At 43.4% G+C, this 17,640-nt stretch overlaps 1 protein-coding gene across 2 annotated transcripts in view; it reads left to right on the top strand.

Annotated features, from left to right (window-relative positions):
* Positions 1 to 17,640, top strand: part of MVB12B (multivesicular body subunit 12B) — a 181,282-nt gene that overhangs the window by 11,665 nt on the left and 151,977 nt on the right. For both annotated transcript variants that reach the window (XM_030920156.1, XM_010365875.2), the window contains exon 2: positions 2,414 to 2,536. In XM_030920156.1, coding sequence (XP_030776016.1) covers positions 2,414 to 2,536 — 123 coding nt within the window. The remainder of the gene's footprint in view (positions 1 to 2,413; positions 2,537 to 17,640) is intronic.

Below are 17,640 nucleotides of genomic sequence, written 5' to 3' on the forward strand. Positions count from 1 at the left end.
AGCGCGCGCGGCCCGGAGCCATTTGTCCATATTTCACAAAGGCCGCCTTCGTCTGGGGCACAGCAGCTGGGGGGAAGGAGACAGAACGGTGGGCGTTGAAGATGCTCTGCTAGCAGCTCTGCGAGCAGCTCTGCGGGGCCCTTTGGCAAGCCAGGCCCAGCTCCTTTGTCTGCCTCAGCCGGGGGCCGTCCGCAGCCATCTTTGAACCTTCTCCTGGGCCGCCGCAGGGCATTGTGGGAGCAGCATGGCTTCTTCCAGGGCCTGGTGACCCTCCCTCCTGCTGTTGAGAGCGGGCTCCAGGCAGAGGGCCATTGTCATCATTGTACCGGGGAGGTACGATGTGACCAGGGGTTGTGGCAATGAATCCACCAGCAAATAAGATATTGCTTATTCATGCTTACCCCCACTTCCCTCTCTCTTCTCCTTTTTCTTTGTCCCTTTCTTTTCTCTCTCTCTGATAGTAGAGTCCATACTATCTTAAAAAAAAAAAAAAAAACTTACCTCACATGTTCTTTATTAAATTCACAGCGTGATATTTTAGCACTGGCAGAATTCGTACATTCTGTTAATGAGTTGTTAATTGCAAAGCATTCTTGGTAACCAACAGCAGGTACCAATATTTTGCAAACTGCAGCAATGTTATTTTCATGTTACCAATACTACGGGATTTTTCAAGTACTGAGCCCTTTTGATCAGTGCCTGCTCTGGATCTGCAGGTGCAGATATTTAATTCTAAACCTTTATTGGGGACATGCATGTGTATTCACTCAATAAATATTTACTTAATGCCTACTGTGTGCAGGAAGCACTAAGCCCTGTGTTTTATGCAGATAAACCTGCCTGGTATATGAAACTTGAAAATAGAAAATGATACGGTGATGCAGTGTGATACCCCCTGCCCTGGCTGTTTAGAAGCTTATTTTCAGAAGAATTAGGTAAAGCATAACTTTGTTAAGCTTTTGTTGTAAACAGAAGAGAATTGCAGCTGTGCCAGGCACTTCCTAGCCTTGATCGAGGACTCAGCTCCATTGCACTGACAAGTCTGTTTCCGGAGCTTTTTGTGGGTTCCACTGACTTCATGGGAGACTTGCATACGGCATTTTGATTGTTCCTATTTAGGAGGCTGCAGTCATTTTTAATGGCCTCTGCCTTTTCTAATTCTAGGCTAGAAGCAAGAATATTCCTCCTGCCTGCTTAGTGAGGTAGGGTGTTTGGTTTGTGTTAGAAGCAGTAACCAGCCTTGAGAGATCTGGCAGACCTACAGCCAGTGGAGTTTAATTGCTGCAGAAGGAGGTGGAATTTGACTTGCTCTTTTTCACTGCTTGTCATTTTAAAAGTACTTAGGTTCATTTACATATGGTGTTGTCTCTCTTATTTGCTTTCTGGTGCACTGCCACTCCAGCTGCCCAGACCCAGTGCTCTCTATATTCTACCTGTCTCCTCTGTTCACATCAAGAGGCAGTCAGCAGCAGAATAATAATTCCATTTTCCCTCCCTTTCTCTCAAAGTGCCCAGCAAGAATTATGATCATTGTTACTATTTGGCTTTGAGTAAGTGCCCACATGACCCGAGGGTAAAACACAACAAAGGGATCTGCCAGTCCCCTAGGGAGTCACACCTATCACATTTCTGACCAGTTACCTGGACTTGTATGTCCCACACCCCACCAGTCTTATGTGCTTTTTTGAGCGCCTACTGTGTACCGGGGACCTCTCCAGACCTTTCGTTTACATCTACTCTCTTTGACTCTCTTGGTCCTCACAGCAGCTCTGCAAGGGTCAGTATCATGACCTCGTTTTATAGCTGAGAAAATGAAGGGTCCATGAGGTTAAATTGCTTACTCAAAGTCACCAGCTAGTCAGTCATGGAGCCAGGAGTCCAACACCATTCCTTCACCCAAGCCCAGAACTCTTATTTCTGTGTTTACAACATTCTTTGCTTCTTTGCAAAGCTGTGCCTGCTGAAGGCCTAACCTTGGCTGGGGGTTTGGAAGTCTAGGCCTCCATAGGAGAGATTGCAAGGGAGAGAGAGGAAATGTGTTGTTAGGCTTAGCCATGTCTGACGTGTCTTCAGAGCAGGTGCTGGTATGTGTTCAGAAATCAAGCAGCTGGATGGCGGAGTTAAGAATGATGTGCTCTTGGGTTTGAGTCAAACTTACCTCCGGAGAGTAGAGACAAGCTCTCATGTTAGCTCAGTGTTCAAAGCTAACTTGAGAAGAGTGGGAACCAGAGGTGATTTGAATTCTTGACCTAGGGAGAGGGTCACATAGGGTCAGGACTCATTCAACTAGTTCAGGTATGTGGACCTCAGGGTATTTGCCCCAAGATTCTGGTTCTGTCTGTTTGAGACTTTATATTATTCACGTAAATGCTATGTTTGAATTTTGTGCTTTCTTTTTCCTTTGCTGAACCAGGACCAGTCCACCATGCCTGAAGTCAAAGACCTCTCAGAAGCCTTGCCAGAAACGTCAATGGATCCCATCACAGGAGTCGGGGTGGTGGCTTCTCGGAATCGAGCCCCGACAGGCTATGACGTAGTAAGTCAAGATACTAGTGTGTACATTTTGCTCACTGATGTGTCCTGTGTCCAAGACCCTCTGACCCTTGCGTGTAAGATGTGCTTCTTCCCTCTAGGAACTTAATCAAGGGAGGGTCTGGAGAGCATCCTGGTTTGGGCATTAGAAGGCCTGAGCCCATCTGGGCCATTTCCTGGCCTTGACCACCTCTATGATGGTCATTTTCACCTTCTGTAAGATTAAGGAGTTAGATTCATTGATTTTCAACTTCTGGTTGTGACATTTCATGAAAAGGATCCAGAGTCTATGAACGACTCCTGGTGGTTGTCATGTATTGTCATGCATGTGTAAATATTGTAAAGGCATTGTCCTACATCTGTGTGGCTCTTTACAGTTTAAAACATTTCCTACCTGTGAACTCATTTAGCTCTCATGGGCTTTTGGAAGGCTGGGAGGGCAAGTAGCTGTATCGCCTCTTTGCTGATTAGGAGAACCCAAGCTCTGAGAAATGAAGTAACAGAGTCCCGGTCTTTGGATACGGTGAATCATCAGGACCAGACTCCCTTCAAGTCCAGCGCTGTGGCTGAGCACACCACCACAATTTAGTGGAGAACTTTCCTTGCTTTTCAGCAGACATCTGTGCAGGTGTTCAGTAGTCCTGATGATTGGAACTGGTTATTTTGTTGTTTCAGTAGGTAAATTCTGCTTCACCTGTAAAATTCTGATTACAAAGTACAGAGGAACATTATGAAGGTTTAATTAACAGTGGATATTTTCATGTGTTCTGAGATTCTAAGGTGGTCTTAGGTTTACTTTCCTCACTTTGTGACATTTTGTGTTTATTCACTGAAAATGTGTACCAAGAATACATAAGAGTGAAAGAACATGAATCTCATTAGTCAACACTGAAAACCTCCCACAGCAATTAGAATAGTGTCTGATGTCCTGCAGTGAGGAGGATGCGATGCCTGGCCCAGTAGAAGATGCCCCAAGGCAGCGTTTCCCAACTTCGGCACTGTTGACATTTCGGGCAAGACAATCAGATAATTCTTTGTGCTATCCTGTGCTTCATAGGATGTTAAGCAGCATTCCTGGCCTCTCCTTAGTGAATACCAGTAGCACCTGTCCCTCCTCCCCCAGTGGTGACAACCCAGAATGTCTCCAGACATAGCCAGATGTCTCCAGGAGCAGGGGCTGGCTGGGCAGAATCAGCCCCCTTTGAGAACTGCAGTGGTCAAGGCAGATCTGAACTGGGTCAGCCAGTGCTGTGTCCCGGGTAAGGAAGGAGGAGCCTGTCCAAATGCTACACATCCCTTTCCAACTGTTTGAAAGCTCACAAACATTTTAAAAGTGAAAAAGTGAAGGAATCTTTTCTGACAAACATTTGAGTCTTACCTGCTGTTTGACTTCAAAGCACGATTTGAATGTATAACTTTCCATAAAATAGAATCATTAGGTATGGCTTTGTGCCACGAAACTCTGGGGGAAGCTAATAAAAATGTTCCTGATTTGAGAAGCCAAAGTGTCTTTTGATGAATTAGGGATGAAGCAGCAAGTCATGAATCAAGGCAGGGACTGGGAGTTCCCGCTGTGGGAGAGGACGGGCTCAGGGGTCACTCTCCTAGGAGGGCTCGCAGGGAGCTTGAGCCCAGGGCAGGGGTCTCCCCATCTGCCCATGCCCTCTTTTGTTGATCTGTATCTTTAGCATTCCGTTTGTACCTTTAGGGTCATCCTGCTTGCTTGGCTAGTGGGTGGCAGATGGCCTTTGATAGTTTGGTTTTCTGGAAGTCTTGGTAAGTCTGACAGGAGCAGAATCTATCCCTATCATTTTCTCCTAACATCTAGCTCAGGGCAGAAGAGCGCAGTGTCAAATGAGTAAAATTAATAAGCACATTTCATGATTGTGCTGTGCCGTGCATTTTAGTGGGAGGTGAGCAGGGCAAGGGGCTTGAGCTCATCGGCCCGGTAATTACCCAGCTCTGCACGGCCGAGGTAGAGACTGCTCGGGCTCCCTCTGAAAGCCCTAACAGGGAGAAAGGTGGGAGTCCCCTTTTGGTGCTGGCCTCTGGACTGTGTGCAGACAAGCGTCTCGTTCCCCAGAGGTCTGGCCCCAAGTTCAAGGAAGGCGGGGAGGGCATGGTGAGAAGAGAGACTTCTCATTCCTTTTATCTGGAGTTTCATATTAAGTCAACATCCAAACCAAAGTGCAAGGCGCTCTGTGGTGGCTAGGCTGCAGAGATGCTTAGACAGAACTCCAGCAGATGAGGAAGCCCTGCTGCGGATTGGGCCAAGACCTCTCTGTCTGTTGTAGCTGCTGTAGGATTAATTTCTCCCTGCACACAGAGCCCGTTAAGTACTGCTACCATGTAGCCCTGCGAGTTAGGCACCAGATGGACTGGTGACCCTGAGTAGCACAACTGCTTTAAAATGAGTTTAGGTCCCATCGCTGCTCGAGGTAAAAGGTGCCAAATGTTCATTTATAAAAATTTAATTCAATAACTTCCCTTCTCTCTGGGTCAGGGGAGCCTTCTTAGGCTAGGGGGCTGGGGATTATATGCTAAACTTCTCAATTTATTGTTCCAATGTCTGCAGTCCTCTCTGAAAGAGCCTCCCTTTTCTGTTCTGTACCCACACTATCTGGGAGTGACTGGTGCTTCTCTCCCCTTGCAGTCAGAGTTGGGGTGAGTCTCGTGCGTCTTTGTGATGCCACGTGCCCGGAGTAGTGACTCTATGTCATAGATGACTAGTGTTTGCCAAAGATAGTGCATGCGGTTTTATCCTGTGTGGATGGTCAGTTTTCAAAGAATTGTAATGCTGTAAGAAGCACTTCCTGCTACAATGCCTGTATGCAGAATGTAACCTTTGATTTATAAGCCACTCTGGGATGTTGCAGTGTCTGCGGGGCATCAAGCTAGACATTACTGAGAATCATTGTTGGGTGTGTTTCCAGCGATATACATTTTACCTTTCACCCACATTCCTTTGCCTTTCTAAATAAATGCTTATGGCCCGGCGTGGTGGCTCATGCCTGTAATCCCTGCAATTTGGGAGGCCAAGGTGGGCAGATCACTTGAGGTCAGGAGTTCAAGACCAGCCTGGCGAACATGGTGAAACTCCATCTCTACTAAAAATACAAAAAAATTAGCTGGGCGTGGTGGTACATGCCTGTAATCCCACCTACTCATGAGACTGAGGCAGGACAGTCGATTGAACCCAGAAGGCGGAGGTTGCAGTGAGCCAAGATTGCGCCACTGCGCTCCAGCCTGGGCAACAGAGTGAAACTCTGTCTCTGAATAAATAAATAAATGAATAAATAAATGCCTACAACTCAGAGACTGAAGCTGCAACACTATATTTATGAGATGACTCTTTCTCCGTAAAGGACATGTCTTCCTTTCCTTGAAAATATACTTTTCTTGGTTAAAAAAAAAAAAAAAAAAAAAGAAGTTGGCAACATAGAGAAAGTGAGACGAATCAAACACTCCAGAACATTTTAATTTTAAATTGTTTATCTATCCACCCCATTTTTTGAGTACCTACTATGTGCCAGCTAGGAGCTGGGGAAACAGAGATGAGCAAAACACACACAGCTCTGCCTTCATGAAGCACACAGTCTGGAGAGGAAGACAGGCAATGATGGTTGCAAATAAATAAAAGATGAAACTCGGGGTAAGTGCTTTGAAGGGAAGTCCTTATAGATGATTTATCTTTCAGATCTAGCTTTCCAGATAATTCTGACAGCATGAACCCCTTGCATCCTACTTCTAAAAATCACGGATCATTCCCTTCCTTCCATACCTGGAAGCCTGCTAGGTGTTGGAGCTTTTCCCAGGAGACCACCTTGAAGATGCTCACCGTTCTTCAGCGCCAGCTTTCTCACCTGCCACCACATGGCTCCTTTTTAGTTGGTGACATCTGCGAGGTTGTCCCATGGCTGGGTTCAGCTCCCTGCCCACCTGGCAGCTGCTGCTCTGGCCTTTTTGGCCTGTGCAGGGGTTGGACGCCGCTCTCCCTGCGTCTCCCCCTCCTCTGTGACCCTCCATGGTGTCTTAGTCCATTTGTGCTGCTATAACACAATCCCTAAGACTGAGTAGTTTATAAAGAGCAGGATTTATTTCTTACAAGTCTGGAGGCTGGGAAATCTAAGGCGAAGGGCCTGCATCTGGCAAGTGCCTCATTGCTGCATCATCCCCTGGTGGAAGGCAGAGGGGCAAGAAAGGGAGAGTGAGCAGGAGGGGACCACACACATCCTTTAATCAGGAACCCACTCCCGGGATAAGACTGTTAATCTACTCATGAGGACAGAACCCTCAGGACCTAATCACTTCTTACAGGTCCCATCTCTCAACACTGTTGCATGGGGGATAAAGTCTCTAGCACGTGAACACTGGGGGCACATTGAAAGCGTAGCACATGGCTTCCCATAGAACAGCTGAGACCAAACTTACTTTTAATGAGAACTTTCTGGGACTTTGGGGGATAATGGGAATGAGATATTAAAACTCAGAGGATCTTGACAGCTGTGGTGGGGGTCCAGGTCCATGCTCAGACCTCTTCCTAGCCAGCCCTCTATCTTGCTGTTGGCTGACTTCATCTTGCCTACCTCAGAAAAGCATTGCGAGCTGCCAGGCTAAACTGCGTCCTGGTCTCAGAGAGACTAGGAGATATTTTATTCTTTTTCCTTACAATTTAAGACCTCCTCCATTCTCTTCTTAAGAAATCCCACCCAACCCATGGGAGTCTTTCCTGGCAAAGTAACCCTGAAGTGACAGATCAACCTCAGGCTCCGTGACTCTTTCTGAAAGTCCAGGTAAGGGATTCCCAAGCTTTAGTGGGCCTCAGTCCCCTGGAGGGCCCTGCATCAGAGTTCCTGCCTGAAGGTGCTTTCCACCCTCGGGCATCTCTAGAAGAGCAAAGGCCTGATGATAATAAGCGTAGGTTTCAGTGGCAGGCAAGGAGCCACTCCCCAGGAGGTCTCTCTGAGAACCACATATAGGATAAAAATCCAAATTCTTTGATATGGCTTTCATGATTTCATTGTATCTTACAGTTTCACTTCCTTCTACTCATCCTTTCTCCAGCCCCATTGAACGGCTCACTTTCTCACATCCAGAATAAGCAGGAACTTTTACCATTGTACCTTTAAACCTTCTTCATATTTCTGAAATGCCTATACCCAGCCCCCCAACTTTTAAGTAAAATTTTTCTCATCCTTAAAACCCAGATTACATAGCCCCTTAGTGAAACTTTTTCTGACTGTTGCTCATTCATTTATTTGCTCATTGGTTTCACAAATGTTTATTGGCCACTTAGCTATTGTCCAAGGCACTGGAAATCCAGTATTCTGAGAAGGCCAGGCTCCATCAAGTGAGAGGTGAGAGACGAGGATGGGCAAGTGGTGAGACCAGATCATAGCCGCTAAGGAGTTTGCTATTATTCTGAGGGTGGTGGGAGTGATTGGGAGATTTTAAGAAAAAAGAGGCTCTTAGCCAGATTCGTGTTTTCCGAAGATCACTTGGTTGGTACGGAAAACAGTTCGGGGGAGGATAAGCAGTGAGGCAGGTGGGCGTGTGTGGAGGCTGTGAATTTGTGCAGAGTGAGAGCTAGAGCCTCTGCCAGGCTATTGACAGTGGACATGTGAAGCGGTACATGGATCCTGGGACTGTGGGAACTTGGGACATGGGAACCCAAATACGTATATTCTTTGATGGCAAGAATGGGTTGAATGTTGGGAGTCGGGGGAGTGGGGAGGAAAGGAAAGGATGAGAGTGCCACAGGGTGTCTTGCTGGCCATGGGTAGATGCTGGTGTTCTCTGCTGGGACAGGAATGGAGACAGCCAGGTCGGGTGGAGGCAGGAGGGAGACTCTTGGGTCAGTTTTGAACACCTTGAGTTTGAGCTGCTTGTATGACTCTAGCGGAGCCCTAGGACCGAAGGTCTGGAGAGGGATCTGGGCACCATCCTCATATAGCAAGGACCGTGGGCATAACTGGGCTTGTCTAGGGAGGGTTGTGGGACTAGAAGAGAGGTTGTGCCATTTCAGACTCCACTGCCGTGGAGGGTCACTGGTTAAGGATGGGCAGAGGAGGAGGCACTCAAAAGGGGACTAAGTCTGAGCATCCAGAGAGGTAGGTGGAAAATTAAAGAAAACTAAGAGGAAAAGTGTATTTCTGTAAGAAGGTGTGGTGAGTAATTTTCAAAGTTGCCAAAGTGAAAGGAGCCTGAAGGGTGTCCATTGGGTTTAATGCAAGGAGATGGTTGTGAACTTGGTGGCAAGCTCAGAAGCAAGCATAGAGTGGACCTGCAAGGTAAGTGGGAGGTGCCAACTAGAGGTTGAGAGTGCAGATGACGTTTGAAGAGGAGAGGCCAGGGCATAGCGGGAGCTAGAGGATGCCATGACCCCAGGAGCCTTTTCTCCCTTTGTTAAAGGTAGGAAAGTGTTCAGTGTGTCTAGTTGCTGATGGGAAGGAACCAACAGAAAGGGAGGGGTGTAGACATAGGAGAGAGGGACTGGCTGATGAAGCAGGGCCCATGAGGGGGCAGAGGAGTTGGGATCCAGAGCCCAGTCAGAGAGGGGCACCGGGTCATGTTTCTTTAACCTTTGCCCTGTCCTGCCCCTGCGCGCTGGGAAGCCAGCTTTGGGCTCGGCCTGTGCGGGCAGCACATGGGCCAGCTGCCCTGAAAGTCTCCACTTCCCCGTTTTTGCTGCTCCCCCCTCCCCCTATGTCTCTTTCTCTCAACACTATTTCTGAAACTAATTAGACAAAAGAACCTTTTTAAAAAAACAACTGGACCTTTATAATTTATATATGCCCAAAATGTAATAGGAATTTTCTGAATAATTGGAGTTTCAAATGCTCGAACGCAAATATGAGGGACTATGGGGATCCTAGGAGAGGTCAGCTTCTCTCTGGGCCAGTGGGCTGGGTATAGGGAACATAGGGACGGATAAGTTTAAAATCCCAAACCTCCAAACGAGGTCCTATTCTTTTACTTACTAAAGTAAGAGAAGGAAAAAGAATCTCAATGGTGATACAAGTTCAAACAAGCTTGCATTTTTATATAGTGCTCAAGGAATTTTTAAAAATCACATTATGAAAAGCATGTGAAGATGGCAACTATATCTTGTTAAAAACATATGGCAAATATCAAGTGAAAACGTGGGACATTGGCATATCCCGTCTGAGCACAGCTGTCACATGGATTTTCAGAAAGCCGAACCTGTGGTGGGGGGCTTTTCGGGTGGCAGGAAAATTGCCCTCTTTCCCCATGGGCTGGAGGACAGCGGCAGCCCAAAGCCTCAGGCAGTTGCCCCTCCTGGAACTCTGCCTCCATGAAGCGAATGAGGAAACAAGGGCGGCAGCTTGTTCCGGCTGTCCTGGCTTCCTGAGCTCAGAGCTTTGCTATCGTGGGGCTACTGACTGCAGAAATAACCACAGACTTTGAGTCCTGCCACACAGAATTGGTTTATTTTCAGAACCAGAGCTTGTTTTGATAAAAGGCACCAGGTGTTCCTCCTTTTTGTTTTGTTAGAAAATACATTAAGCTGAGATTTACTGAAAATGCAGAAAGTGGTTTTGTAACTAGCCCTGGGCCTTTGTTCCCTGTGGCCTGGATTAGCAAACCTCTTTTAAGGTCCTTCCCTCCACATTCCCCTTTGTCCTGCCACACCCTGGCCCCAAGGGAGCAGAGCTGCGGTCTGAGAGGATGCACGTGCCACACTTAGCACAGTGCTGGCATCCAGGAGGTGTGCAGGAAGCAAACATCAGCTGTCGTTAGGTGATCCCATTAGAAATAGTGGCCTAAAGCACCTGGTTGCAGAGGAGCTGGTCTTTTCTTCTTCTAGGCTTCCCTTCCCTGCCAACCGTGAATTTTTTGTTTTGACCCAAAGTTCCCACTAATGACTTGTTCCGTAGTTGATTCATTTGGAAAGTGGTAGGGAACAGTCAGTGTTCTGGTACTTCCTTTTGTTCGCTAAAACTTCCTAATTCCCTATTTAAAAAGCCTTCTAACAATGAAACGCCAATTAATTGGATTGATGAAAAAAGATGAGGCGCTTGCTTTAATTTTTCTTTCATTTTTTTTTTTTTTTCAGTTAAACTTTTTATTTTGAGAGAATGGTAGACTCACATGCGGGTGTAAGAAGTACTACAGAGAGATCCTGTTTACCTCGAGTGGTAACATCTTGCAGACTAGTACAATGCCACAACTACGATACTAACATTAATACAGTCAAGATACAGAACATTTGTTTTAAAATGTACCCAAGTTTTTGTTTTTATTCAGATATGATGTGGCCAATAAATTAGGAGAGGATTGCCACTGGAAAGATTATTACTCACAGTTCCCAAGAGGAGCAGACAGGCCACACCCTGTAGGGCCACCTGGGAAAGTGCAGGTGGGGAAGCACAGGTGGGGAATTGCAGGTGGGGAAGTGCAGGTGGGGAAGCGCAGGTGGGGAAGTGCGGGTGGGGAAGTGTGGGTGGGGAAGTGCGGGGTGGATCAGAAAGCACAGGGAGCCAGGGAGAAACAGCCAGGAAGGGCAGTGTCAAGCAGGGTGAGAACACTTAGAACTGATTAAGTTTGAATAATTTTGGCAGGTTCTGGGGTACATGGGTGAGTCCCTCTGTGTCAGGTACCTGGCCCTGGGGAATCGTGTCCTGGACTGCAAGAGCCCATGAAAGCAGGCAGATGGAGATAAGAACTCAGCATTGGTTGCTCTGCATATCCAAGGTGTGCACACGAGCAAGTTGTTCACCTGGGAGGGGCAGTCCCTCCCTGCTTCTGCAAGGCCTCAGGATATCAAAGCATCGTAAAATATAGAAAAAACCTGCCATAATACAATTTCTATCACCATAAGGATCTTCCATGTTGGCCTTTTATAGCTATACTCACTTCCCTTCTACTACCACCTTCTTCTTCACCCTTGATAGCCACTAATCTGTTCTCCATTTCTATAATTCTGGCATTTCAAGAATCTTATATAAATGGAATTATATAGCATGTCACCTTTTGGAATTGGCTTAAAAAAAAAAACTCAGCGTAATTCTCCTGAGATTCATGCAGAGAGTCTATGTGTGGGTTAATGGTTTATTTCTTTTTACTGATAAATAGTATTCCATGGTATGGATATCCCACAATTTGTTTGATCATTTACCCATTTAAGGACATCTTGGTTGTTTTCATTCTGGCACTATTATGAATAAAGTTGCTATACTCACATGAAAGTTTTTGTGTGGCTGTATTTTTATTCCTCTGGGATAAATATCCAGGAATGCCTTTGCTAGGTCATGTGGTAGTTGCACGTTTAGTTTTTAAAGAAAATGTTAAACTACTTTTTTGGGTAGCTGTAATGAATATATGAGGGTCCAGTTTCTCTCCATCTTTTCCAGCATTTGTTATTGTCAATTTTTTTTTGTTTTAGTCATTCTGACGGGTGTGTAGTGATAATTCATTTGGTTTCACATTGAATTTCCCTAGTGGTTAATGAATGATGTTGAACAACTTTTCATGTGCTTATTTGCCATCTGTATGTCTTCGATGAATATTTCTTCATGCCTTTTACTCATCTTCTAATTGGATTGTTTGGTTTTTTGCTGTTGAGTTTTAAGAGTTCTTTGTGTATTCTAGCTATGAGTCCTTTGTTGGATATGTGGTTTCTAAATATTTTCTCCTAGTCTTTACTTGCCTTTTCATCTTAACAGGGCCTTTCACAGAGCAAATGTCTTTAATTTTGGTGAAGTCCAATTTATTGCTTTTTCTGTCTGTGAATCATGTTTTGGTGTCAAGTCTAAGAACTCTCTGCCTAGCTCTAGATCCTGAAGATATCTCCTGTTTTCTCCTACAACTTTTATAGTTTTACATTAACACTTAAGTCTGTGATACATTTTTTTCCTTAATTTTTGTATAAGACGTGAACTGAGTTCAAAGTTCCTTCTCCCCTCTTTGAAAGAGTAATTGCTCTAGCATTATTTGTTGAAAAGGCAATCTTTCCTTTTGAATTGCTTTTGAACCTTTCTCAAAAATCAGCTGAGCTTATTGTGTGGTTTTCTACTTTCATTCTATGTGTCCATCCCTCTGCCAATACCACCCAATAGTGATTACTGCAGCCGTATGGTAAGTCTTGAAATTGGATACTGTATTAGTCCATTTTCTTTTGTTTATAACAGAATATGTGAAACTGGATAATTTATAAATAAATGAAATTTGTGTCTTACAGTTCTGGAGGCTGGGAAGTCCAAGTTCAAGAGGCACATCTGGTGAGGGCCTTCTTGCTTGGTGAAGATTCAGCAGAGTCCCAAGACATTGCAGGTCATCTCATGGCGAGAAGGCTGAGGGTACTAACATGCTAGCTCAGATCCCATCCTCTTTTTATAAAGCCACCAGTTCCACTCCCATGATAACCAATCAATCCATTAATCTGATGAATGAGCCCTCATGATCCAGTCACCTCTTAAAGGCCCCCCTTTTCAATACTGCTACAATGGGGATTAAGTATCAGCAGGATTTTTTGAGGGTACATTGAAACCCTAGCAGGTAGAATGATTCCTTCTACTTTATTCTCCTTTTCCAAAAATGATTTTAGCTATTCCAGTTATTTGTCCATATAAATCTTAAAATAATGTTGCCTACATCTACAAAAAACTTATTGGAGTTTTAATGGGAATTAATGTTAAATCTGCATATCAATTTGAGGAGAATTCACATCCCCACTATGTTGAGTATTCCAGTTCATGAACATAGTATGTCTCTTCATTTATTAGTTCTCCTTTCATTTCTTTCACCAGCATTTTGTAGTTTTCAGCAAACAAGCTCTATAATGTTTTAGTAGATTTAAGCCTAAATACTTATTTTTAGATTTTGAGCAATTATAAATGGAATTGTACTTTAATTTTGATGTTCACATGTTCATTGCTGTAATATAGAAATTCAGTTAATTTTTATAGGTTTATCTTACATCCCGTGACCTTGCTGCACTCATTATTAGTTCTAGGTTTTTGGTTTTGTTTTTTTAAAAATTCCTTGTGATTTTCCACCTGCACAACAATTTTATCCTTTTTCCTTCACACCTGTATGCTTTTTATTTTTTTTTCTTGCCTTATTGCAAAGGGTGGAACATCTAGCACTGTGTTACCTATGAGAGAGTAGACCTTCTTGCCTTGTTGCTGATCATAGGTGGAAAACATTCAGTCTTTCACTTTTTTTTTTTTTTTTTTTTTTTTGAGACTGAGTCTTGCTCTGCTGCCTAAACTAGAGTGCAGTGGTGTGATCTCAGCTCACTGCAACCTTCACTTTCTGGGTTCAAGCAGTTCTGCCTCAGCCCCCAAAGTAGCTGGGATTACAGGCATGCGCCAACATGCCCAGCTAATTTTTGTATTTTTCGTAGAGATGATGTTTCACCATGTTGGCCAGGCTGTTCTGAAAGTCCTGACCTTGTGATCCACCTGCCTCGGCCTCCCAAAGTGCTGAGATTACAGGCTTGAGCCACTGTGCCTGGCCCCAGTCTTTTACTCTTAAGTATAATATTAGCTGAAGGGTTTTTGGTAGGTGCCCTTTATCAAGTTAAGGGAGTTCCTTTCCATTCCTGTTTTTCTGAGGGTTTTTATCATGAATAGGTGTTGAATTTTGTCAGATGCCTTTCCTGCATCAATTGATATGATCGTGTGATTTTTTTTTTTCCTTTAGCTTGTTAACATGGTGGATTAAATTGGTTGGTTTTTGAATATTAAAACAGCCTTTCATCCCTGGAATAAATTTCACTTGGTGATGGTATATAATTGTTTTTATTTGTTGCTGAATTCTCTTTGATAATAGATTGTTAAGAATTTTTTTCTGGCTGTTACAGATGTCTGAAAAAGAAAGAAAAAAATGTTGTGTTTGTGTTTATGAGGGATATTGATCTGTAGTTTTCTTTTTGTATACTGTCTTTGTCTGGCTTGGTAATACCAGATTCATAAAATGAACTGGAAAGTGTTCCCTCCTCTTCTGTTTTCTGGAAGAGACTGTGTAGAATTAGTATTAATTATTTTTTAGATGTTTAGATGTGGAAGTCCGGGATCCTTACTCTGGCCTTGTTGGCATGGGTGGGTATGGGACCACAGTATTTTATGTGGCATTTGGCTGGAGTAGAGCAATTATTGTCTAAATGTTTTCTCTCTTGCTAGGCTGCCCCCTGACTAGAGAAAGCAGGCTTTTGTTGTTTTTGTTTTTTGGTTTGTGTTTATTGCGGTTTCTGGGTTGCTGATTTCTTTAGCTTCAAGTCTGGGATATATGAGGCAGAAAGAAAACCACGGAACTCACCACCATGTTGTTCCCTGGGTCTTGAGATCCCTAGCTGGTCAGACATATTCTTTCACCTTTCAGAGTCTTCTTGTGTTTGTTTGGTATAATTTCCAGTTTTTTTAGTTGTACTTACTGGGAAGATTAGGGAAAAGTTTACTTACTCCATATTCCTGGAAGTGGAAGTACTGGCTTGCTTTAATTTTATGTTAGTCCAGAGTTAGCCAAAGAACCTGTTTATTTCTAAGCCTTTCATAAATCTTTCCAAAACATTTAGGTTTCAACCTTAATATTATATATATAGGCAGGAAGTATGCTATTGTGTGCTTGTAAAATACTTGCTAGTTACTCCTTAAAGTCTGTAAGACTCAAAATGCTTCAGGGCCTTCTTTCTCAATTTTCATGGTCCAGATTTATAGTATTAAAAGGCTGTTTGCATGAGGGATGATGCAAATTAGGAAGAGGAGACATGGCTGGGGATGACAATTGTGGCTGGTGAGCTGTATTGAAAGGTAGAGACCACTGAAGAAAAGAAAGAGTCCATGAGATGTCTCCAAGAAGGGGAGACAAGACTGGAAGGAAAGATCTGTTCTGGTTCTTGAAGTAGGCAGACATCCAGGGGATCTGTCAACTTGCTTCTGTCATTCATTCGTTCATGTCTTTGTAAAGTATTGTTTTGTTTTAATAGCACAAGTATTATACTGTATAAATATACTCTCATTGTAAAAGATTCAAGCAATAAAGCCCTGTCACCTTCCCTTTCCCAGAGGTAATTGTCGTTAACAGTTTGGTCTGTATCCCTCCAATCCTTTTCCCACAAACCTGCAAATACCTATTTATAGAGAGAGGCCCTATAGTTTGGTGGTGACCTTGGTTAAGTTACTTTACCTCTTAGTGCCTCAGTTGTCTTGTCTCAAAAGTGAGGATTAATACCAGGATTTTCCTCACAGAATTGTGTTGAGGATTAAATTAGCTAATGTTTGTGATGTATTTAACAGTGACTGGCAGTAGCGTTAGTGTTGTGGCTGTTACTTAGTGTTATTATTATGTATTGTTATGCAGTACATAATGTGCCTTTTCTTTTTCCCTTAACATTATATGTAAGAAGTATTTCCATGTCATGACGTACCACTCAGCCTCTATTCTTCTCCTGGTATGTTTCCCTACTGTAGAGTAACTTAGTAACCACTGTGCTGCTGATAAAAATTCAGATTTTTCTTTTTGGTCTGTGAAAAGCAATACTGATGATGAGTATTCCTATTCATACATCTCTGGGTGTGTGCTGGTGGATCAAAGGATGTGTACATTTTAAATTTTAGTAGTTAGTATACCAGGTAGCTTTTCAAAAATGGTTTACCAATTTATAAATACTCCCAGTAAATAGTATACCCAAATAACTATTTACCCTTGTCCATACCATTACCCTTTATTGTCAGTCTTTTCATTACTTTTCAAAACTGGGAGCTCATTTTGTGAATGTGCAGTTCTGTGATTAGCAATAAGGCTGAGCATCTTTTCATGTTTCTTGGCCATTTGCATTTGACTATCAGTTTCCAGTTTTTGTAGTTGGCTCATGTGGCCGGCTTTCTCTTCCTGGTTTCTAGGCTTCCCTCATATACTCTGTGTATGGATTCTTTGCCTGTTGTATATGTTACAGATACTTTTCTCTCAGACTGTCAATCTTTCAACTTTGTTCATAGTATCACATTTTGTTGATACGTTTGTGCCTCTTATCAAAGTTTTGTTTTGTTTTTATGTCATCATATCTGTCAATCTTTTTCTTTCTTTCTTTATGATTGTTATTATTTGTTTGGTCTTAATTCTTTAAAAGACCTGTCTAGATGCTAAAACTAGGAGGTGATATTTTTATGAGAAACAGTATATTTACAGAGTCTCAGAGTATCTTCCACAAAATACTTATTAATTACAAAGGAATAAAAGTGGGGAAACCAAGCAGATACCACTGTAAGCGAGTGATCCAAGTTAACATTACCAGTAATGAGACAAGTAGATGTCATGTGCCTGCTGATATGCTACCCTGAGAAGGACACAGCATGTAAATGATCATATGGATATGAAAACACATATATACACACATGCATAGAAATGCAGTGTATACATATATAAACACAGAGAAAGAGGGGAAGCAAATATAGTAATGTTAACATTTTAGGGAATCTGGGGACAGGGTATATAGGCATTCTTTGAATTATTTTTGTAGCTAATCTTGAAATCTGAAATTATTTTTACATAAAAACTTAAAAAAATTAGAAACAAAAAAGCCTGCCTACCCCAGGATAATAGAAATATCATCTATTTTCAGCTAATATACCATCTATTTTATTGATTTGGCTTTTTAAACATCAGAGTTTTATTTTGGAGTGGAGTGTAAAGTGGAGTCTAACTTATTTTTTTCCAATTGTGTAGCCATTTTCCGAACACTGTCCTCTCCCTGTAGTTTTGATGAGCTGCAGCTGTCATACGCTAGGTCTTTGCATATACCTAGATTTCTGCTTTACACTGATGAGAACGCTCGTTTCCTCTCCCACAGATGAAAGCCATAGCAGCTTCTTTTTGTTTAATATAGGGCCTTTATGCAGGGAATACAAGACATGGGGGAAACAGAAATAAACTTTATTACCACCTTCTTCTGACCCCTGATGACCCTAAGCCAGACCCCAGCTAGCAGGTGAGGGGCTGATCCTGGAAGCCGGATCCTAGGGGTCTGCAGAAATGCTGGGTGGGCTTTGCCTTCAGGCTGGGATGTGAGGCCCATGTGCATAGAGGTTGTAGTAGATATAACAGCAGCTACACTGCAGCAGGCCAGGGCCGGGGCATTAACAATAC

The sequence above is a fragment of the Rhinopithecus roxellana genome, chromosome 16 (genome assembly GCF_007565055.1).
Source record: "Rhinopithecus roxellana isolate Shanxi Qingling chromosome 16, ASM756505v1, whole genome shotgun sequence".
NCBI classification, from domain to species: domain Eukaryota; kingdom Metazoa; phylum Chordata; class Mammalia; order Primates; family Cercopithecidae; genus Rhinopithecus; species Rhinopithecus roxellana.